The sequence below is a fragment of the Haemaphysalis longicornis genome, unplaced genomic scaffold (genome assembly GCF_048455015.1).
Source record: "Haemaphysalis longicornis isolate Haplotype H1 unplaced genomic scaffold, Haemaphysalis longicornis Haplotype H1 scaffold_5, whole genome shotgun sequence".
NCBI classification, from domain to species: Eukaryota; Metazoa; Arthropoda; class Arachnida; order Ixodida; family Ixodidae; genus Haemaphysalis; species Haemaphysalis longicornis.
The window spans coordinates 101,403,744-101,426,970 of NW_027526385.1; the positions used below are offsets into that span (position 1 = coordinate 101,403,744).

At 48.2% G+C, this 23,227-nt stretch overlaps 1 protein-coding gene across 2 annotated transcripts in view; it reads left to right on the forward strand.

The window, feature by feature from the left end:
• The window catches only part of Pex23 (tectonin beta-propeller repeat-containing peroxin 23), a 106,187-nt gene that overhangs the window by 33,095 nt on the left and 49,865 nt on the right, over nucleotides 1–23,227 (forward strand). For both annotated transcript variants that reach the window (XM_077671035.1, XM_077671034.1), the window contains 5 exons: nucleotides 165–326; nucleotides 5,665–5,811; nucleotides 6,758–6,915; nucleotides 7,659–7,789; nucleotides 14,543–14,742. In XM_077671035.1, the coding sequence (XP_077527161.1) occupies nucleotides 165–326; nucleotides 5,665–5,811; nucleotides 6,758–6,915; nucleotides 7,659–7,789; nucleotides 14,543–14,742 (798 nt within the window). The remainder of the gene's footprint in view (nucleotides 1–164; nucleotides 327–5,664; nucleotides 5,812–6,757; nucleotides 6,916–7,658; nucleotides 7,790–14,542; nucleotides 14,743–23,227) is intronic.

The window sequence follows — 23,227 nt, forward strand, 5'->3', positions numbered from 1 at the left end:
AATAACATCAAGTAAAACACAACGCAAAAACTTTGAAAAAAAAAGAGAAGGTGGGGGGCTTCATGTCTGTCATGTCATGTCTGTCCTTGTTGACAAACATTTTTTCTTTTTCCCCAGTTATATAAAGATAAAAATAGCAGTTCCAACCTTCACTTTATGCGCAGTGTACATGGGTGAAGTGTTCAGCTGCGAAACTGTGGCGTGACTCGCACCCGTGCCAGTGGGTGCACTGTCGGCTTGAGTTGGAGCAGTTTGGCTCGGAAGGGGACGGCTGCGAGTCGGCTATTCTCAGGCTGCTCTACCACCACGCAAGCTCCAACAGAAAGGTAATATGTATTTATTTATTTATTTATTCATTTATTTATTTGTTTGTTTGTTTGTTTATTTTTGTTTATTTGTTTATCTGTTTATTTGTAATTAATTAATTGATTAATTAATTAATTAACAAATACTGCTGGCCAGAGGCCAAAGCAGGAGGGGCAAAATAATACAGTCATCACACACATCCTTTCAATACAACATCGAAGAAAGAAGGAAGAAAAGGAAAAGCGCAAAGCAGAACATTTCTATACAAAAGCAACGAAAGGAAAGAGTGGGGAGGGAAACGTGGAACAGTTGTAATAGTTAGAAAACAATTCCAAATTTCTGCGTGAATAAAGAGTCGTGACAGGAAGACTGTGCATCCACCAGTGCCTCGCAGGTGGTGGTGCTTTGGAAACTGTATTGTGGAACAAAAATTGCACCCTTTTTTCAGAGATTGCTGGGCGGAGCTTTCAAGTCACCAACAACTTCGTTGAAAAAAACTCTAAATCAACCTTGTGTTGGCGTAGACGCAAAGGTGATTTTAAGTGGGGGAAATTACCGTATAATGCGGAATATAGGTCGAGGCGGAATATAGGTCGACCCCCTTACCTTGTAGCCGAAAAATGCAAAAAAAAAAAAAAAAAAAATAGGTACCAACCATTGTTTTATTGAGACTATAACTTGTTTTGTCTCAGATTACTCATTTAAAACTGTCTGAAGTATTGTTGGACGACTGCTTCTGGCTCGCTGTCGCCCACACAGCAGGTCATCCTCGATGCAGGCCAGAGAATTGCTTATGCAGCACTTATTAAACACTCGCAAGTCCATGTCATCGTGAAGCGAGCGCAAAGCATGGGACACTCGTGTGCAGACCGGAGCGACAGCCAGTCTGTGCAGGCAGTCAGCAAACATCTTGGGGTATCCATTCGTAGAGACATCGCATGACGCTAGCGGACAAAATTTGCCCCTTTGTATAGCAGCACAGGCGCACAGAGCAGCGCCCATGAAACGAGGCCTTCCGAGCGTTGCATACCGAGAGCTGCCCCTTCAGCTAATGCTGCTAGCAACACTTCTTTTGGTGATACCGAACTGGCGCAAGGCGGACACGTCATTGGCCTTGGAAAACCCCGATTTTTTCTTTTAAATGCTGCTGTGAACTGGCACCAAGTACCTAAACTCATTTTGAGCAAGAATAAAATAGCACGCACACATTCGCCGACAGTGAGAGAAGCAACAAAACAAAGATGGCGTCGCGTCCGATTGATGGTGGTGGCGATGGTGCCTTTGGGGTTTGGATGGGCTCGATGGGCTGCCGGTCGCCAGATGACAACTGCCAAATGACTGCAATATAGGTCGAGGGGTGACTTTTTGGCAAATTTTTCTGTAAAAAATCTCGACCTATATTCCGCATTATACGGTACCCTTGGTCCAGGGGCCCTGGATATAGCCCTTTGGAGTGTTCCCATATGTATAGTACGAGGGTTTGGAAAGCCCTGTGGGGAGATGTTAGTAGAAACGGGGCAAGGCAATCAGGGCAGTTCCTGTTTGGAAGGAGTTTGTGAGAACGTGGAATGGGACACCTTTCATGAAAGGCTCCTGCTTAAGGCTGTATGCACACACTAGCAGCATGATTGGGACATAGGAGAGGCGTGTGCAGCACTGAAGTGCGTTGGCATCTGGTGCACTTCTTGGCTGCAGCCATAGTGCCAGCAGGGTATACATGTAGCAGAAGAAAGTTGAGCTGGAGCTACGCTTGGACATAAATATGTGCGAGGACATTCTTCTTTGAAGCCGTACACTCATCGCATCCTGTGGTAAAAATGGAACCCAAGAGCGCACCATCAAAGAACAGCACAATCGTTGGTGGCTTTTGAGGAGTGCATGAACATAAGGCTCGGCCTGATGCCTCGCTCCTGTTTTGGAAGCCCGCAATGCAGCACCGTTTCTCGTACTTAGAAGGACTGCCAGTTGGGCTTGTTGGTACAGATTCATGATTGTAAAGGCGTTACTTGAAAACGACGACGAAGGAAGAAACGCAACACGAAGCGCTACTATCAACTGAATTTTATTGTGAAAAACAAACGTACATATATACTAGGAAAAAACGAACGAGAATCTGCGTCAAGAATCTGCATCATGGATAAACATGCAAAGCAATCCACAAGGGAGATCACAGAAGCTTTTCAAATTAGGAAGGGAGGCACTAGTTGTGTCAGCCAGCCATCTGTGCAGTTACATGATGTCGAGTTTGCATTTTTGGAAAGGGTTTGATTGTGTTTAATCTTGGTTTGTATTCCACGTGCCTTGTGATTATTTGCCGCCATCTGCTGTCGATGTTATACTCAGTCATGTATGTATGAATGGTTGAAATGTATTGTTGCTGTCAATGTGTTGGTGGTGACGCAGATTCTTAGTATACAGTGTAGACCATTTATAACGTAACCGCTTATAGTGCGGGACCGGATATAACGCGGGTTTTTGCGACCACCGGTTTGCCTCCCATAGAACTCAATGCATAAGCATACCGCTTAAGATGCGGTTGGCCGAAGCACAGTACCGTTTATAGTGCGGTTTTTCGGCGGGTCTGTTGATCGACCGGCGCAGCTGAGGCATCGTTTTAGGGTAGCAAAAGAAAAAAGAAAGGATGAAATCGGCCATCTGACGCAGCGTGCACCCCTTGCCCTCCTCTAACGTAGACACCCAAAGAAAAAAAAATAGGCACCCTTTAGTTCGTGCGTACCTGATAACCATAACTGACCTTGCTTGATGCACCTCGGAAGATAGCGACAGCCTCCCCATCCGCGCGCGGCAAGTTGATTTTATTAATCGTGAACCGCATGGCCCGTTTTCGCGCACGAATCGTGCACATCGGCGTTGCGCGTGAGTTTTTTTTTTTTTTTTTTTTTTTTTTTTTCGCGCTCGTATCGACGATTCCGCGCTCGCGGTGGCTTCTTCGCGTGGCAGTGGGAGGAGCCTGATGACTTGCACCAATGGGGAGACGCGTACCTAATGGCGGGAGATTCGAAGCGCTCCGAGCCGGCTAGCCGCGCCAGAGATGTTTAGGCTTACCACCGCGGTATTTTTTGATGGGCGCTTTCACAAGCAGCGTGGATGGCAGTTTATATTCCACTTTTCGCCCACATTATTAGCTCTTTTCTTGCATGAGCATCTTCGCTTGCGCCCCGTGCGGCATTTCAGCGAGCGGTTAGAAGCGGTCGCTGGAACTTACTGGAACTGCCTGCACCGCTTCACGGCCAGTGCCGACGCCATGTTGCCGCCTCTTACCGCGCCGCCCACACTACGCCAGTTGTATCCGCGCTGGCGTGCACTGCACGTTTTCGCGATACCAAATCTACCACGCGGTTCACGCTTTAGAACGTTGTTGCAGATAAGCCACCGCTCTTTCCCTTTCCGAACATTTGAGCCGCGCGAAGCCGAAAATTTCCACCACCAGTACGTTGCGCTGATAAGCAGCCGCCTTCGGCATCGTAAACACAAGGTGGGGTAAAAAAAAAAAAAAAAAAATCCCGCTGGCGTTCTTATCACGTCTTGCGGCATCTGTTCATAGACGCTAAAAACGCAGCCATGGCCTTTCAAAACAAACACAACGGAAGTTAAAGCCGCGCTCGCCGTTTGTGAGACCGCTTCTGCCCTACGAAATACGAAATACGAAATATAGACCGTGCCTTCGTTTTTAAGTGCTGTGCGTTTGAGTGATGATAAATATAGGTTGACTTGAGAGATAGGTGGCGATGTGGTTGAATTCGCGCGTGTTTTGTTTATAGTGCGGTACCGCTTATAGTGCGGATTTTTGCGGCTCCCGCGACATACGTTATAAGCGGTCTACACTGTATATGTATGTTCGTTTTTCACAATAAAATTCAGTTAATAGTAGTGGTTCGTGTTGTGTTTCTTCCTTCGTTGTCGTTTTCAAGTAGCGCTTTCTCGTACTCCCTGCGCCTGCCGTGCCAATTGCTCTTTGCGTTCTGACCCGTCACGTCTTCCCTGCTTCAGCAGCGGCACTGGCCACATGTTGCTCCTTCCGTATTCCCATTCCATTCCTCTTGTGCGGCCTCCCCGGCCCTTCACTCGCTTCACACTCCACTTTACACTGGGGCATTGAATGACGGGTGTGTCAGTCGGCCAGGAGTAGCAGGGCCATTGCTGCCGGCTCGGCCTGATGCCATCTCTCTCTGCAAGCACTCTCTCTCTTTCTCTGTTTCTCTGTCGCTCTGTGTTTACAGATTGAGAGTGCGCATTTTTGCCAATGTGGGCCATCCATTGCTCACACCAACGCCGCCGGTATAATCCTTGCCTAACGCGTGAGCGAAAAATGGCCAAACAGCCACTCTCCTGCTGCTCTCTCCTACCCTTTCCCGCTCCGTAGCCTTCCTACGTGCTTTCATGTCTGCCAGCCAGCGCCGCTTCTCGGAAACTATGCAAAATAGCTGACAGTTTGTCTAGCGTTCCCTAGGCAGCGCTCCGACGCCTTCGGGGCAAGCTCAGACACACGCTGTAGAAGTGGGTGCAGTGTTCGCGCCTCGCGAGCAGTGACGTAAGTCCGCCGGCGCGCGCCACATAGCAGATAAGTGCCTGAACTAAGCGTCCCTACCACTCCCGTTGGAAAGTGGGTGATGCGTTAGGCAATGTTTATACAGGCGGCGTTGCTCACACACACACACGCACAAAATGAAAGCCTTTCTCTCAATAAGAGAGAGCTGGTTAAAGCGCGAAGCTGCTTGGACTATGTTGAAATGCCACAATCAGATAGACTGTCGGCTTAGTATAATGCGAGGGACCCAGGTTTGATTCCGACCACAGGAATGGTTTTGTTTTTTGGGGTGTTTGATGTGCCTTTTAAGTTATCGTCGTCGTCGTGTTGCGAAACCCATTGTGTAAAGTTGGCTTTCCTGCAGTGCGTTTTGGTGCGGACGACCCACGCTATCAGTGAGGCGTAGACAGCTTCGCTTTAAAAAGCTAGGCAACTGGGTTGGGTAGGTATAAACAGGGGCTGTTCTTTTTTTTTCATATTGATACAGTTCCAAAGCCCTGCACTTTTCACCATAGCCTTGACTTCTGCGCACTTCTATGCCGATTCTGAATACTAAAACTAAGCGAACAGGTTTTGTGTGCATTTATGCCATTTGCAGTGCATAATTAAACTTTTAATCGGTGATAGAGTGCTCTGTTACGCTGTGTGGCTAGTCACACAACCAGAGGGAGCTGACAAAAATTGAGCGGCCTCCCTTATGCTTTTAAAAGGCACGCATGCTAGTGTGCTAAGCTCGGGAGTGGTGGTGGAGATTTTGAGTTTTCTACAAGCTTTTCTACAACCTTTTTTCCCCTCTATTCGTTCCTCAGATGGTGTTTAACTTGGCAGAGGTGACGTCTGCGTGCGACGTTTCGAACCGGGAGCATCGTCTGCTGGGCATCTTTACGGAGACGCTCAATGCAAAGCGCTCCTACATCAAGCTGGCGTTTGGCACGGACAACGAACTCGAAGACTGGGTGCGGGAAGCCTTGTCTTATCTCTCCTGGCTGCGAAGGGCCTCTCTCAGTCATTGTAGTAATTAAATTACACATAGACTTTTTAATCATTAGTTGCCTTTGAGTAACTTTGGTTGACCTAATTGTTCTTAAATGGGCCATGCAGACAAAACCCAAGTTTGGTTCATTTGAAAGATTGCCTCGTTAAAATCCTACTGACACCACTTTTAATGTAACGTAGCGACAGTGTCTTACATGACAATATTTGTCAAGCAAACACCATGTTTCACAAGACGGTTATTTTCCACCTTAACAAAAACAAGCGAGGTACGGATACGGTCAAAAACAAAGCAAAGGCAGAAAACGGCCCACCACGGTATGGTGGCGCCATCTATGCTAACTAACTGTAAACAAGGCTCCGCAGCAGCTTGGAGGCCTGTTCTTGTGATCTTGTTGCAGGCGTCATGGAAACGCGATTTGGCGGGAGAATAAAAATTTTAACCTAATTTCTTATAAAGTGTCGTTTGCTTCCGGGCGAGCTCTGGGTGCACTACAAAACACGAAATCTTTCGAATAAAACAAACTTTTATTTTGTCTCCATGGCTCATTTGAACGCTTAAAAGTAGTCACTATACAAACAAAGCCTTATCATAAATCTCATTAGTCATGTGTATTCACAAGGTTTTATCATGAAAACCTCCGTAAGGTCCCATGTCTCCCTACGGAGTTATGTTATGGACGGACGCGTCATTTTTCATGGGATGTAGCCGTAGAATGCTTACGCATTAAAAAAAGCTATTTTTGCGAGGTTTCATGTGGGATTTAGAGCATAAGTGTTGTTCACATTCAGTTCCCTCCTCCTACTTCTGTTTTTTCTCCTCTGTCTTACGTATGAAATGTCAAAATAGATTAAAATTGTAGGGGAAGTTCAAACTACGACCCTTTTCCTCTCTCCCCCTCGACACAGATAGCGACCCTGAACCTGTCCACGTTTGCCATGCGCGGCCTGAGAGACCACACGGTGCAGCCAGGGGCGGCGTGGGCGATCACGGAACGGGGTCACGTGTTTGTCCACGACCACGACGCTTCCGACATGTCTATTGACTGTTCGGCCATGACGGACATGTACGGATGTGCTTCCGTTTTTTTGGCGAGGGAAAGGGGACTTGAGGGGGGCATCATGGAGGATGTCACAGTATGTGTAGAGAGATTTTGTGTTATTGTGTACCGGTGGTCATACAAAGACCCGCGTAAGATCTGTTCCCGCACTATAAGCGGATACGTTATAAGTGGTCTGCACTGTATAGGTATTGAATGAACTCTCAGATTTCGGAGAGGGGACTCCATTCTTCAGCAGTGTGTTTTGTTTTATTCGTGAAAATGCATGAATTGCTGTGTTATAAGTAGGTTTCTTTTTCAGCATTTGGAGCTTGTTTGCGTGTATCTAGTATGAAAAGGGGAAGTGCAAACGCAAAGTGGACCAGTGTGGTTTTTAGTGCAAGCCATGATTTAGTCCAGGTGCCAACCTCTTTTAAGTGTTTGTTAAAGCTATGCAAAAAAAGGCAAGAACCAACTTAGTCCGCATCTAAATGAGTTTATACATATCTCTAATCGGTATTGATAGACCTAAGTTGGCTTACTTTATTGAGTTATTATGTCTAGCCTGTCAATATGCACTGCACTTGATGGTTAAGTCGCTTTAATACAGCAAGAAAACCACAGTCTTCCTGTCATCGAATTACCATGATGAAAGCTGTAGGAGGAGGAGGCCGAACTTCTGCATTAAAATGTTGCCTAGGTGTTCCCTGTTTGTGGTTTCTAAAGTATTGATTTTTGTAATTGTTGTCTCTGTGTATACCCATGTGCAGATACTGGCGCCACCTGGGTGGTGGCCACTTCCGGAAGATCGAGTCGTGCCCAGCTGGTGTCACCTGGGCCCTGGGGTGCAATAACACGGCCTGGGTGTACACGGGGGGTCACGGAGGCGGTGTCTTCAAAGGTGTGTTGCATTGTGGGTTCAAGCTTCGAACTGGAGACGACGTGATTTTATGTACACACGTAATGAATACGTCTGCTTCGTGCATTTCACCCCTTTCCACTTCTTCGACCCCTCAGGTTTTGAAAGATGACAATTTTTAAAGACGATAGTCTTTCGTGGGCTACTTAAACCCAGAAATTTCGGTCTGTCTCTCTGTCTGTCTGTCTGTCTGTGGCTCGATTCAGCCACCCGACCAAAGTAAACAAAATGTGCGCAGTTGTCTTATATGCTCGCAGCCAAATCTAAGCGTCTAAGTCCCGTGTCAATGTTCATGCTTGTCAACATTGTTGAACAAGAACAAGGCATTATAGAAATATATGGCAGAAAATAATATGCGAGTGATATTTACAGTGTTTCTTTATAAAAAATATTAATAGATACTTGATCTTTGCGAAATGAAATACTACATCCACTGCAGAAAAAAAACTTCACTCCGTTGCCTGCTGTTGCCCATGCCACTATAGCTTCGGGCGGCATTTCATGAAATCAAACAGAAACAGTTACGAAAGGTTCCACTAGATAGATTCCATGTTCTGCTTGGAACGCACGTGGAGTGGGGCAATGTGGTTCTATAAACGTAAAAGTAGGGCGCCTCGACTCGCGCGTCTCTGCCGTATGACAGCGCTGGCATTGAGGCATCCGGCCAGGAGCAGTGGGACGCAGTAAATTTAAATTGACTTGAGCAGACAACTCGCGTGTTATCCTGGGAGGAACAAGATGGGAGGGGAACGGCATGAGAGGTGAGCGGGAAAGCGAAGGCAGGATTTACTTGCAAATGTCGACAGCGACTATGGTCTTTTGCCAACATTTGCAACGAATGGAACAGATACACAGCCAATTTTTTTTTGCACTACCTAAATGAAAAACATTTGGTCTGCCTGTCTATGTGCGTGTCCGTCCCTTGATTCAGTTGCCAGGCAAGAGTGAAAGAGTGCTTGAACAATTGAATGGTCGAATATACTTTTGTGGCGATATTTCTCTGTGCAAGAGACACTTTACTATACTCCGTTTCATACATAGCGTAGCGTGTAATGCTGCCAAGGCTGGAGAGAGTAACAGGGTTCTTCCTGTGACAAGAAAAGCAGGGTGCAAGGCTACTCAAAGCAATGAAACTGCAGATACTGTGGACTGTATTATTATAATTAGGATTTTGCTAGTTGTATTTGAACAGACTAAGTCTACGTACCTTTACTGCTGCAATATTAAGGGGGGACGTGGCTTTCAAAATCAACTTTTTTATTTCTTTGTGGATTTTGATGAAAATTGGCACAGCAACTGGGAATGCTTCCGTGATAACACCATAAAAATTTCAAACTAATATTTTGATAACTTTTTATGTATTAAATTTTCTTTCTGTTCCGCTTGTACCGAGCTTGAGCGGCTTATAAAACATGATAGAAAACTTGTTCGAAGTGCTTTGCATTCCCAAATGAATGGGCGAGGTCGTGACAGTTTTAGAATTTTTTTTTTACAACACAATGTTTTTTAGTTTTCATTTTTTTAGAGGTTAATGTGCAATAGGTATGTTGACTGTGAACAATTATTTGAACAAAAAAATCACAAAAAACAAATCTGGAAAACCAAGACTGTCACGACCTGAACTGTTCATCAAGGAATGTAATGCAAGAAACGGAATCAAAATAGACCCAGCGGTCACAAAGAAATCCCTGGTACAAGCAACACAGGTGGCAAAAAAAACTGTTTTGAGAAAACGGCTTCCGAAGTTGCAACATGGGTTTCACTTATCAAAAGTCGTCACGGTTGCAGCCTTTCATGTCCTTTTGAACATGGGGCTTCTGGAATGCCTTGCCTTGAAATTGGAGTGCCTTTTACAGCCTTTCTCTTTCCAGAAAACATCATTTTCAGCTCCTCTGTGAAGAGTACACACCCCACTTTGCAGACCAAACGAAGGGGGAGATGGGTTTCAATGGGCTTTCAATGCAAAGTAGGTTAGCTGGTTGGCTGTATCGCACTGAACAGCCTCCTTTTGCAGTGTTTTCACCATGGCAACAAGTTAAGCATTTTTTTTACTTAAATTTGAACATTTTTGGCTTTTTTTATGTTTTACCATCTTGCCTGGCACAGCAACTTAGTACTCATACGTGCAGGTGTTCATTGCCAAAAGTTTGCATACCACAAGGATGAAAATGAGCTACTTTGAAGCTTCGTAGAGTATTCTGCATAACTCCCAACTTCAATGCAAGAGCATATTTTTTTACTACTTTTGACATTCAAGGCATCCAATATTTCTCGCAGCAAAGCCAGTATGCCCTAAGCAATGGTATCAATTTCACTAAAAAATCACTGTTAAATGCTGCGACAGTAACGTACATTTTTAATGCAGCGAACATATTTTTATTCCTATATTACTACTGTATTTACACGATTGTAGGTCGACCCCTTTTTTCAAATTTGACAATCCAATGTTGGGGGGTCGACTTAGAATCGAAGTCGAACCGTCTACCGCTAGTAACGGCAAGAGAAACGAGAAATCGGGGGTGTGACGAGGTGGGGACAGCTTTGCACCCTCGTTCCCATAATTATGGCCTAAACTATGAACCGCATGGGGCGTCTTCTGCTCGTAAAAATGCGCCGCACTGACGCTGCCGCATGCTACGTGATCGGTGGCGGCAACATGGCGGCACCATTCGCGAAGAGGTGCGCGTAGCTCCAGCGACCGCTTCTAACCGCTCTCTAAGATATCACTGAAGGCACAAACGAAGACGTTTGTGCAGGAAAGGAGCTGATAATGTGGTCGAAAACGACACTATAAAGCATTATCCGCACCACTAGGGAAAGCGCCAATCAAATATCCGTCACCGTGGTAAGCCTAAACATATCCGGCGGCTGTCCCGAGCGCTATCAAACTTCCACCATGAAGAGCGCGCGTCGTCAGGCTCCTCCCGCTGCCACGCTCGGCGCGCGTTTTACCGCGGTAGAACTGGTAGAATTTAAAAGCAGTAGAAGGTGCCGCGCGTGCGGAATCGTCGCCGCGGGCGTGAAAAAGTCACCCGCGCAACGCCGACGCGCACGAATCGCGTGCAAAAACGCGTCAAGAAGTGTTTTATTCAACTCTAATAAACAAAATGAGTATTAGCGAATCCCTTGATTCAATGCATGGCACTAACGTAGCCCATATCATATCACATTGTTCAGCACACTTCCGAACACGTTAGTGAGAGGTTAGTCGCTCAAAAGTAAATCGCGCGCGGCCGCTTCCGTCACCCGCCATGTTGTTTGTTTTGGTATCACGCGGCAGTGGCCGCTGCCGGTTGCTTCGATGGTTGTCATCTCGCAGCGAATGTGTTCTTCTCGCTCAACCCACAGCGAATGGTTATTCCGGGTGCTTATATAAAAGCTTTTCTTTCTTAACATCTACCGCGCATACTGCGAGCGCACGGCTCTTGTGGGAGCATCGATCATTGATGGTAGAGCCGCGGTGTGGGCTGACGGAAGAGCTTCTCTTTGTGCGTGGCCTCCGCAATCTGCTGCCGGCGGCGCCAGTGCAATGTGCTGCTGGCGGCGCCTGCACGATTTGCTGCCGGCAGCAAATTGCGGAGGCGGCCCTCGCATTTTTTTTTTTTTTTTAGAGGTGCAATTTTGGGGGGTCGACTTACATTCGAGTCGACTTACAATCGTGTAAATACGGTAACTCAAACCTGTTTGTATGAAAATTACAAGTGCACGGGAAACGTTGCGCAAGAAAGGCGATATGGCTCGCGCGCATCGCAGCGCACGCTTACCGCGACATATCGAACTTTGATTATACCTTATATGGCTGGTCAGGTCGCTTTTAAGATTATATCTAACATCGCAGGCATTAATTACAACTACTGGCGTTCAATCGTAACCGGTTGCCCAGTCATGTGCTGCTCCAATGCGCGTCGGCTATGCCGTGCGCGCTGCAGCGTTTGACGCGTCGACCGTTTCTTTCTCAAGGCTAGCGAGCCCACAGTCAAAACACAGCAATAACTAAGCGTGTAAACATCGCAAACCCGACTAAAAGTTCACTTCACGAACCGCTATCGCAAGCGCGTACACCGCGTCACCCTCCGGGGTCTGGCGAAGGTAGAGTCACGCGCACCACGAAGCGTTTGATGACCTCCGCCTTTCGAGCCACACAACTTCCCGTAATCTGGCTCGTTATCTCCGGCATTCCCACCGCGATAACGTCCGTGTTGAATACCATAGATTGAACAGAAACTCGGCCGAGCGAAGCGGCGAAAATGAACTCAAACCGCTCGCTACGCAGCTCAGGCGGCCGCCATCTTGCGTTGCGCCCGTGACATCCAATCAGGAGGGTCGTTGTTCTGCGCCCCGACGGAGGACCAATAGCGCTTCAGCATCTATTTCTAGCTTCGTTTGTGCGTCGTTTCTTTTCTGCCGTTTGTGCGTTTGTGAATGAACGAAGATAAAAGAGACGAGCGGAACCGTAAAGACGATCGCTCGGCCGATCTAACCATATCAAAATGGCCGCGCCCGGTGGCACCGTTGCGGAGATAGAGCGCTCCGAAAATTGCCGTTTTTTCGCCCTTTTGCGCTGATAGTTTGTCACCGCGCCTGACAAAAGTATTTTTTATGCCACTTTGCGACGCTTTTCAGCCTAAAAACTTTGCAGACGCATAGAATAGGAAACATAGAAGCCGAATATGCGGGTTTCAAAAAAACGATGTTTTGGTCATTTTTCCTAAGTTGAAAGCCGCGTCCCCCCTTAAGTGCATAGCACTTTAGGGGCCTGCCTTGTCGTCTTAGCTCGCTAACGGTCAATGCGACTGCCGGAATCAGGCGGTACAGCGAGATAACGGACCCAAGTAGAGCCTTCTGTACCGGCGTCAGGGAGTCACGCTCTGGTTTCGAAAAACCACGCGGTTTAAATACTCATAATCGTTCGAACCTCGTGAACCGCTGGCGCTTGTCATACATCTCCCCGCTATTTAGCGCAAAAAAAACTTCAGGTACATTTCAGGCAAAATCTGTGTATATAACCGGCAGCCCCCGCGTTTATTTAGTTAGTAGCGCTTGTTGCATTGGCTTTCATGATACTAAGCGAAAAAAGCGGCAGCGCAAGAAAAAAAAATGGCGCGTTCGAAATGCTGCAGAAAGGCTCCAGTGCCGCACATGAAAAGAATGGCGCGTTCGAAATGACGAGAAACAGCTCGAGGAAACGAAATTAAAGCAAGCGCAAAAAGAACAGACTCCCGCCAGCACAGTTTCAGGCAGGGGGTGCACGTGCTCTGTGAAGGCGGGAAATTTGAAATGCATTGGGTGGCAGCAGTGAGCGGATAACGGCGCTGCAGCCCATTATGGCAAATCACTGCTCTGCACTTCCAACAGCTTTCACACTGAGTGGAACGGCTTTGATATTTTATGGTATTTTGCTCAGTATTTGTTACAAGAGGAATTCAGAGATGGCACCACGTGTCCAGACAGAATGCTGTGAGATGAGCGCATCTGAATTTAGAGCAGACGACGGAAACGGTTTCAACACTCCTGCCTTTCCCTTCAGTCCTGTAGACAGCAATTATTTGTCTGTGCTTATTGTATTTTCTTACCTTTATTACTGTTTATGAAAAAAATTCGTTCCGAGAAAAGATCCCTGGCTGTGTTTCGAGCCTTGGTCCTTTGGATGTGTTCTATTTCCCGGCAAGCGCATTGTATGCTCACTGAACCACCATGCGAGGCGGAGTGATACCGTTTGTTTATTTTTTGCTGCAGGCTACTTTCGTAGCTTCCACTACATTGCACGGTATGTATGAGACGGGGTATAGTATTAGGAAACTTCCTCTGCAAACCAGGGGGGAAAACTGAGGTGGTCTAATTTAATCTGTGCTGCCCTCCAATTTGGTGTATCTCATAACCCAGTGTAGGCTTAGCTGGCCACCCTCGTTTTGCACCGTCCGATCCAAGAACTCCCTGTGAAGGATGCTGCACCGCGACTATGTACCTAATGAGGGAAAGCCAACTTCACGGAGAAGGGCAAGGGATGCCTGAGTAGGAAGCAGTTTTTGGAATAGCAAATTTGATGTAACAGTTCGTTGGCATTACTGTTTGCAAGTTGAACTCTCTGATTACACGCACCCGCCTCATGGATTGGCCAAGGGGCTGATTGCGGGGCGAAAACAGGTTCTCTGAAGAGCACCCATGTGTGTCAGAATACCTTGCACCATAGAGTTCCCTGTTAACATATAATAGAGGGAAATCTGGCACTAGCGCGTAGGTGAGCTATGATTTAGTGGGCGTGCCGTCATGTTTCACGAAGAAGCATTCTATCATTACTTGGCATGGCTTGCCAACAATCTCTGTAGTTATCGGTGGTGGCAAAAGAGCAACTATACTAATGGGAAGATTATTTGAAGTTGTTTCGATAACAGGAAAGTGGAGCTCAAAAATATTTATTCACGAGGGATTAGTTAGAAGTGTCATGCAAGATGAACAAGAAAGAAATGTTACCCTCATTGATTTTAGCTTAGCAAAAAGAAGCCATGTGGCAAGCCAAGTCATGGCAAGCAAGTCATGCCAAGTCATGCCAAGTCATGCCAAGGCAAGCCAAGGCAAGCCAAGCCCCCATGACGGTATGCAATTGCAGCACCGGATTTCCCTCTAGTGTATATTACTAGCATGAAACGCTATGGCCCCACACTTGGAGTTTGCAGTGCACGTTCAGCAGAGCAACCGCTCAATGTTTTCCTCTTCCGTCTTTCTTGTGCAACACAGGCGTGTCGGGCCACAATGTGCGGGTGGGCCCCATGTCGGACCTTAAGTGCGTGTACATCTACGAAAACCAGCGGTGGAACCCCATCTCGGGCTTCGCTCCCCGGGGCCTGCTCACGGACCGGTACATGTGGAGTGACGCCTCGGGACTTCAGGAGTGCACCAAGGAGGGGACCAAGCTCGACTCTGTTCACTGGCACTGGGTGAGCTCTCTCTTTTGCTGCTGCTCAAGTTAGTTCGTATCAGCCATAGAGTTTCGTACTAACACAGTTGAGTTCACTTACCGTACTTACCCGATTCTAACGCGTACTTTTTTTCCGGAAAAATAGGCCGAAAAATCGCATGTGCGTTAGAATCGGATACGAAACCGAAACCGCCGAAACAGCGGAAATTTCGTCCCACCCATCGCCATCGCCATCTCAAGATGGCGCCAAAGCTTTTAGCAACGATTTTTTGGACGGACGAAGCTTGTGCGTATCGGTGTTCACACAAATCTTCAAATCGTTTTACTTGCGCACTTGATAACAGCAATGGCAGCAGCGGCAACGACGGTGCGCTGCTTCCACGAGTGGCTTATGAGCGGCACTCACGCGATTAAAACGAGCGGTCGGCTGAAGCGTGCGCCTCTGGAGAAGCTCGCGGGATGGGTGTGCGAGGCGTGAGCCACCATCCCATCGACCATGGTTGAACGTTAGTTCAGAAGTGTGGCATTGCGAACGCGCTTGATGGCACCAACGACGAGATGTTGTGGTCAGCGGAAAGCGACAAGGAGCTCTCGGAGAGTGACGAGGAGTAAGATCAGTGATTTTACTTTGGGAAAGAAATCAGCCGTTTCTCTCACATTCGTTTTTCTTGCTCACAAAGTTCCATGCGCTTTACAGTCGGAGGTGCAAGTTTTTTTGGTTTTTTGCCTGGAAAATTGGGTGCGCGTTAGAATCGGGTAAGTACAGTACAACGATACTGTTCGTAACAATATATGATATCGGACATAACGATGATCAGCTACGGCACTGTCCACTTTTCTATGCGCTCTAGGGTAAAATAAACTGCTTATTACGATGCTCCAGTGCTACGATATCGGATTTAACGATAGAATACAGTACAGCGTGCACCGAAAATGTGACCTGCTGCTGGCTGTCCACGCTGACCATGCCGGCGGCATGTGCCGCAATCTGGAATGCGCCTCGAATTCCATGCACCCCTCAAAAAACGAGTCGACTTCACTGCTTACAAAGAAGCAAGAGGATGTGGAGAACATTTTTCCTTCCCCGTGCACGCTCGCGTGTTCGCTTGTTGTGTCACGTGTGCGCCGCTTTGGATTTGGCTGGGTGCCTCTTCAACTGCCCCCGTTTTTCTACGAAGGGACATTGCCCACCGACAGGCCCGCGCGTTGACGTACCGGGCAACGGCTGAGGAGGAGGCCAGAGGTGAACCCATGGTGAACTACAGAGAGATAGTACGGCACTATCGAGAGGATAGGCAGAAACTTCCTGCCCCGCACCCAGAACTCACGCGGGAGCAGCAAGTACTGTATCGACAGATTCAGTCAGGATCTTTCCCTCACCCTCGCTTACTGAATAGCATGTTCCCAAATCAGTACGACAAGACCTGCCCGTTATGCAAGCAGCTCGGTACTCTTCGCCACATGATAGGAGAGTGCGACGTCAGCCCAAAACACCCATCCCTCATCAGCAACTCCTCCACTAAGAACCCCACCCTTACCCCTAGCGAGCGATGGGAGATCTTGCTGTCCAGCCCCGCCTTGGAGGATCAGCTACGGCTGGTTACCAGGGGCCAGGTGGTGAAGGCAGCATATGGAATCCTGTGAAGAGGGATCCACTCTCATCCAGCGCGTTGAGGGCTGACATGCTGTGCAATTAAAGTTATTCCTCCTCCTTCTCGGGGCCGATGTTTTGGAATCGTTTGAGTGCCTCGCTGAAGAGGCGATCGTTGTGCCGATACGTGCTGCGAACAGCTCTGACAGTGACAGCGCTGACGACGCAGTCGCGCAGCCTACTCAGGCAGGCCCTTCGCAGGTGGCCCAATCTTCGCAGGTGGATCTTCGCAGGTGGCCCAATGCATGTTGCAGTCCCTCAGGGACCGCGTTTCCACCAAGGACCTTTCGCCGCTTTCGCTCAGCTAGGTGGAGCACCTAGGAAAAGATGTGCGCCAGCTTTGCATGCGCCAAACAAAGCTGACCAACTACGGCTTCTTATCCGCAAATGAATAGTATTACGGCCTTGCTTGCACGCGAATAAAATATTTTTGAGCCCTGTTTCGTCTTTTTATTTTGCAACCCGCCTATAACAATTATCAGTTATAACGATGAAATTTCCTTGGTCCTTGGATATTGTTATAAGTGGACTGGACTGTATATACTAGAGGGAAATCTGTCGCAGCAGTTGCGTGCTCCTGGTGTGATTCCGTTCCCTGGTGGGCACAAGCCCGGCATTTCCTGTGTGCACCCCCAGTGCCATCTACTGCTTTGCTTGAGGGAACTCCTTCTATTCTTTTATGCAACTGAACTGAATGAATGCTAACAATTCTGCTTTGCATCACCACATACCGTATTTACTCGATTCTAAGCACCCCCTTTTTTTTCAAGGTCCCGGCACTCAAAGTGAGGGGGGGGTGCTTAGATTCAAAAAATCCAAAAACCCACCTCCTTTCGGCGGCAATATTTCGACAAAATTGGCATGGGAAGTAACATTTTATTTGACATTTACCAAGAGAAAACTAAAGGGTAACCACATGGACCCTTTCAGACAGCGAACCCACCGTTTGGGTCCGATAGTCCCTCACTCGCTCTCCCCATCGCTCTCACTTGAGTCCGTGGCACTACGCGAGCCGCCACTCTCTGTGTCCCACAGCAAATCGTCCTCCGTTCCGTCCAAATGGTTCATGATAGAACACTTCTTGAACGACTTCGTGATGGTATCCACTTCAATCCGCTTCCACGCACTGGAAATCCAGGTTGCTATCGTCGATGGGGACGCTTTCTGCAACTTTCCCGTCGGCATCTTCTTCCGGTCGGGGTCCCGCACCCACTCTTTGTACTCCTGGCAAAGGTACGCCTTAAACGGTTTATTCACCGAGACATCCAGGGATTGCAACACTGGCGTCATTCCACCTGGAATGACGACCAAGTCGCAGTTGCTCTTTCGCAGCCTCCTCTTCACCTCCGGGGTAAGATGGCCGCGAAACGCATCCAACAGCAGCATAGATCGCGTGCTGGATGGTCCGCCGAGCATTGCCCCCGGGCGCCGCTGCCACACCACTTCGATCCAATCGGACATCAGTTCCGCCTTCATCCACCCTTTCTCATGTACCCTTACGATGACATCACCAGGAAAAGGTTCATTCTTCGGCATGCTCTTCCGCTTCAGAATGATGTACGGTGGGAGCTTACGGCCGTCAGCGGTTATGCACAACATCACTGTGACGCGCTGTTTCTCGTATCCGGTCGTCTTCACTCTCACTTCTCGCGCCCCTACCTCATTCACTGTGTAGGCACTCGGCATGTCAAAAAACACTGGCGTCTCATCTGCGTTGCCGATCTGGCCAAAACTGTAGTCGTGATCTCGGCGGAGGCCTATGACATACTTCTGAAAAGCGACAAGCTTGTCGTCAAAATCTCCCGGCAGCTTTTGGCAGATCATTGTGCGGCGGCGCAACGAAAATTCATTTTTTCGCATCATCCGTTCAACCCAGCCGCGGCTTGCACGGAAGACTGCGCGGGGAATCTGCATTCTGCCGGCGATCTCCATCGCTTTCGCCTGGATGGCGTCGGCAGTCACAGCAAAACCACTGCATCGTTCGCTGCGAACAAATTCGCAAACTTCCTCCTCGAGTTGGGGATGTCGGCCCTTTCGCGGTCCCGTAAACTTCTTCTGTGTCACGGCGCCTTTAAAAATTTGATCCCTCTGCTTTCTCCACCTGATGATGCAGGCACGGTCCACGCCGAATTCCGCGGCAGCACTGTGGTTTCTATTAGCTTCGCCAAACGCGATTGCAGCTTGCTTGAACTTCAAGCTGTACGAAGACCTTTTAGAAGTCATACCCACATCACAAATATGGAACAACAACAGAACAAAGGAACGCCTGCGTGCGACCTCTGCGCGCCGCAAACCGCCCAGATATGCCCGCCGCCGGACCTGCCGGACCGGACCCACCACCAAGCGCCGCCGACTTCTGTGCCGCCATCTCTTGTGTGTTTCGGGAACCAGAAGCGCACAACCACGTGTCCAGACGGCCTCGGCAAATGGTTAGGGGAGGGAGAGGTCTTGACGTCACGTTTTGTAAAGCCGCTCCCTCCAAGCAACTGAGAGGGTGTTGCTCCAAGTCGAGGCGTTTGCTCGGCCCCTTTTCATTTCTCTGCTGCGCCTCCCTTGCCATCTCTCCCCTACGTCCGTTGAAAGAGCAGCTGGTAAAAGTTGGCGCACGCGAACGCCGAAAGTCAGCCGTAGTCGCCTTTTTCTGTGCCAATTTTATTCACACTCAGAACTACTTGCTAGTGGCCTCTTTGATGCTATAACTAGATGCTGCGGCGTCTTTGGAGCAAAAGCGCTTGGCGGCATTGGCTACGCGCGCGTCCTTGAAAATAAAGGGGTGCTTAGATTCGCAGGCGAACTTCGGAATTTTTTCCCCGATGTTAGGGGGGGTGCTTAGAATCGCGAAAATACGGTAGTTCCCTTCGGAGAGATGGTGTAATTTTTTTTCAAGACACATGGTTTTTGTATCCAAGAATGTTCTCTTATTTCCATTCTGTTGTATCGAAAAACGTTCTCTTATTTCCATTCTGTGCACTGTTGTCACAAATAAAAGTAGTTTGGTATCTTTTATGTCGGTTTATAGGTGGGGCACGGCATATCAACAAGTTTAATGTTTTTGCTTCGCACCCGAAGTGCTGGGCTTGTACCTAGCATATTTTCGCGCGTATAACCTGTCCCTGCATATAATCCGCACTCCCACTTTCACCCTGCCGGAAAAGAAGCAAAAATCCTCGCATATGGCCCGCACATTTGATACAGGCAAGGCTGCACCAAAGCTACTGCTCAAGCGACACATCACATACTGTGTAGACAGAAAAAGCGTATATATTTAGCAAATAGAACACTGACTGCAAGGCGAAAGTCACAATTCACTAAAAAAATTGAGCTGTTAGAGTGCTCCCGTCCTTGTTTTTCCTTCCTTGTCCTTGTATGTTTTGCACAATCGCTGCCATGGAAGGCTTAGTCAGTGTTACTGCGGAGGAGCTTCACGGCACAACGCGCATTGCTGTGAAGCTGCACTAAAGGAAGAACCCCGCATATCATTCGCACCCCTACTATGCCACTGAAATTTTCACATTTTTGGTGCGGGTTATACGTGCAAAAATGGTATTTTGGAACAGAATTACGGTATTTTGGAACGTGAAAATACAGTATCTTGGAACATATTGGAACTCTTTAAGAATAATACAATAATCGAAGCAGTTCTTTGATGCATCGCTTGGAGCTAATTTTACACCTCATTAAACTACGCTGTTTCAAAAATGGTTCTTTGCCACTGGTGCCACCAAAGTTTAATGAGCTGTAAAATTAATTCTAATCGATGCATTGATTATTGCATTCACCAGGGTTCATAGTATTGGATATTATAAAGATAACAGTTTTATGACCAGCACTGTTTTGTCTATTGTTTGACCAGAAATGGCTAATTATCACTAATTATTTTGGGAACTAATTGACCACCTCAAAAAATAATGTCATATTTGAAACGAGTGGGAAAAAAGCAGCAAGCCTGACAAGCTTCACAAAGTTTACTTGAAATTAAAAGAAGTTGTTTTGAGACCAATGTGCCCCCTTAAAGGGGTCCTGAAATACCTTCCGCCTGTAGGGGAATGTGTGCTAACGGCTGCAATAGCCGCGCCAACACCAGTGACTTTTCCGAAGACGAGGATGTCATCTATCATGTTGACGACATTTTGCTGTCCCTCCAAAATATGAGCCATTTCACGCTGAAAATACTCTGGTGCCGAAGTCAGTCCGAAAGGAAGACGGCAGTAGCAGTAGCGTCCGAATGGTGTGACAAATGTGGTATACTCTTGGCATTCTTGAGACAACTGCACTTGGTGAAACCCTGCTGTGGCGTCGAGTTTCGAGAACACTTTTGCGTCTCCAAGCTGCCCGAGTACCCATTCGACCGTTGGAAGCATGTGCCTTTCGCAGAGAACCTCTTTGTTAAGCTTCGTTAGGTCTACGCATATTCAGTATCCGCCCGATGCCTTCGGTACTGCGACAAGTCTGGCACACCATGGTGTCGGCTTCGTAATGCACCTTATAACGCCTTGCTTTTCCATCTGGTCCAGCTCCTGCTTTACCGTGTTATACAGAGGGATGGGAATTCTGCGAGGTACACTGAGAGCGAATGGTTTTGCATTTGGCTTGAGTCGAATCGTGTACTCCTCCCCTACTGTACCTAGCCCTTCAAAGATATTGCCGCGAACCGTACATTGGGTTTGTTTATTTGTGTTTTGCTTTTACCGCCCGGCTGCGCCGGTCTGTGTTATCTCTGCGCCAAGGGAAGCGCGTGTTCCATTCTTTCTTTCTGTGCCGCATGTGTTATCTGTTGTGATAGGGAGAGCATTCCGATCTAACGTGAACAGCTTGGAATAATCTTCTTGGATCTACAATGTTCTCGATGCGAATCGACGGTTCGAGAACCACGCGCGCCGAAAGATAAAAAGCCTGCAGAGCAGACGCCGGGGCATTCGATTCTGCGACGCTCGCCGACGCAAGTCACTTTGTTGACCACTGCTTCGCCGCCTCTGTATTCTTTTGAGTTGTTAGGGAAGCACAAGTTCGCTCCAATAAACGTGTCTCTCATTCAAGACAACTGCATCGTCCTTGTCTTCGTGACAATATCCTGGCCCGGGGCTGAGTCACTTGCAGAGCAAGCTTGTTTTTCACCTCGCTCGGCAGCATTGATGAACTTAACAACACCCAATGCGAGGATAGCAGGGTAGCCCAGAAGAGGAGTAGTCTGTGAAGGCATGGCGTACACTGGCTGCCCACAGCTGCGGCCCTTCCACTCCAATGTAGCTGTGAATTGGCCAGATACCTTCAAGGGATGGTTTCCTGGACCAGTGAAATGACCCTCCGGTTTTTCGCGTTGCGAAGGTACTCTGGGAAAAGTGCTTGGAACAATAGTAACTTCTGCTCCCAAGTCGACTTTGAACTCTAGCGGTACACCATTCACTTGAACACGAGCAAACTTGGCTTTCGCCTTGCGACTGGTGTTCACGGCATGCATCTCGATAGCGTGCGACTGCCTGCTTTGTGAACGTTGTTTAGCTAAGCAAACAGCTTCAAAATGTCCTTTCTTTTTGCAAAACTTGCAAACGGCTCTTTTGGCGGGGCAAAATTCCCGTGGATGCGCATCTCATCCGCAGAAATGGCACAATCGGTGCGTGGCGGCGGGGGGCGTTTCCCTTGATCCTTGCGCTTGATTACGTGACTGCCTTGGCGCTGGCCTGTATTTTGCTGCATCAACGGAGATTGGTGCCGATAACTGGGTTTCACACGTGCAGTCGCGCATGCATGAGCGCTTTGTCGAGCAATAAGTTGGGTGTGCGGCATAGCTGTTCCGATAACCTGCTGTCCAACAAACCGATGATAAATTGATCCCGAACAAGCCTGTCCTCGACGGAAGCTGAGCCGTAGTTGCATTTCTTTACCATGTTTCGCAATGCGCAATAAAGAGCATCCACGCTTTCTTCTGCTTGCTGCGTCCGCTTGTGAAAACGATAACTTTCATGAACTTCATTGCCAGGGTGCACGAAATACGAAGTGAACTTGCTTTTCACAACGCTGTATGCCCGAATTTCTTCGGCAGATAAGTTCAAATACAGTATGCTAGAACACGTCGAGCCTGAGTACCCATGCAGTAAAGAAGTGTTCGTACCCTGACCTCGTCTGTAGCTTGGTGCAGTCCTGTAGCGAACCCATAGTCCTCGAACTGCTCAATCCAGGTAGGCCACGCACTTGGGTCGGCGAAGTCGAAGCTCGGTGGCGGATGTAGTCCAGGTATCCCAGCAAATGTGGCCTCTGACTTGCTTGCCATCGCACGAAACTAGCAGCGGCAGTGACGACCGTACTCAGCTATCCCACTTCTGACACCATGTAGGGGAATGTGTGCTGACGGCTGCAATAGCCGCGCCAACACTAGTGAGTGACTGGAGCCTGGAGCGGTGCTAGCAGAACGAATGACGCACACCTTTATTTGTCACAACAATATATAGCATGAATGGCATGTAGCGCCCTCTACACCGCCGATGCATGGATGTACATGTAACCAAATAAGACAGTGTATTAGCAATCTCCTCCCGCACGAATTTTGTTAAAGCGATGAGTATTAGCTGAGAAATCGTAAATCAAAAACCGCGCATTATCGTCGCGCCGCGTTTCCTCCTCCTTTCGCTGTTGACGGCGCGAGAGCCTTCCCTCCCATGATGCTGCGCGCTTCAGCGGTGACGAACTTCCACTATGGCGCTCCTCATACTGCCGTCTGTTACGGGCAAGCTTTGTTGACACCATGAATCCCGCACTCTGCTCAAGGCTGGGAAAGCGAACGAAAAATCTGGCCGCATTTGTGCGGCGGCCTGGCCTTGCCCTTTCGCGGTGTGCGTTGCTGAAGTTGCTATCGGCG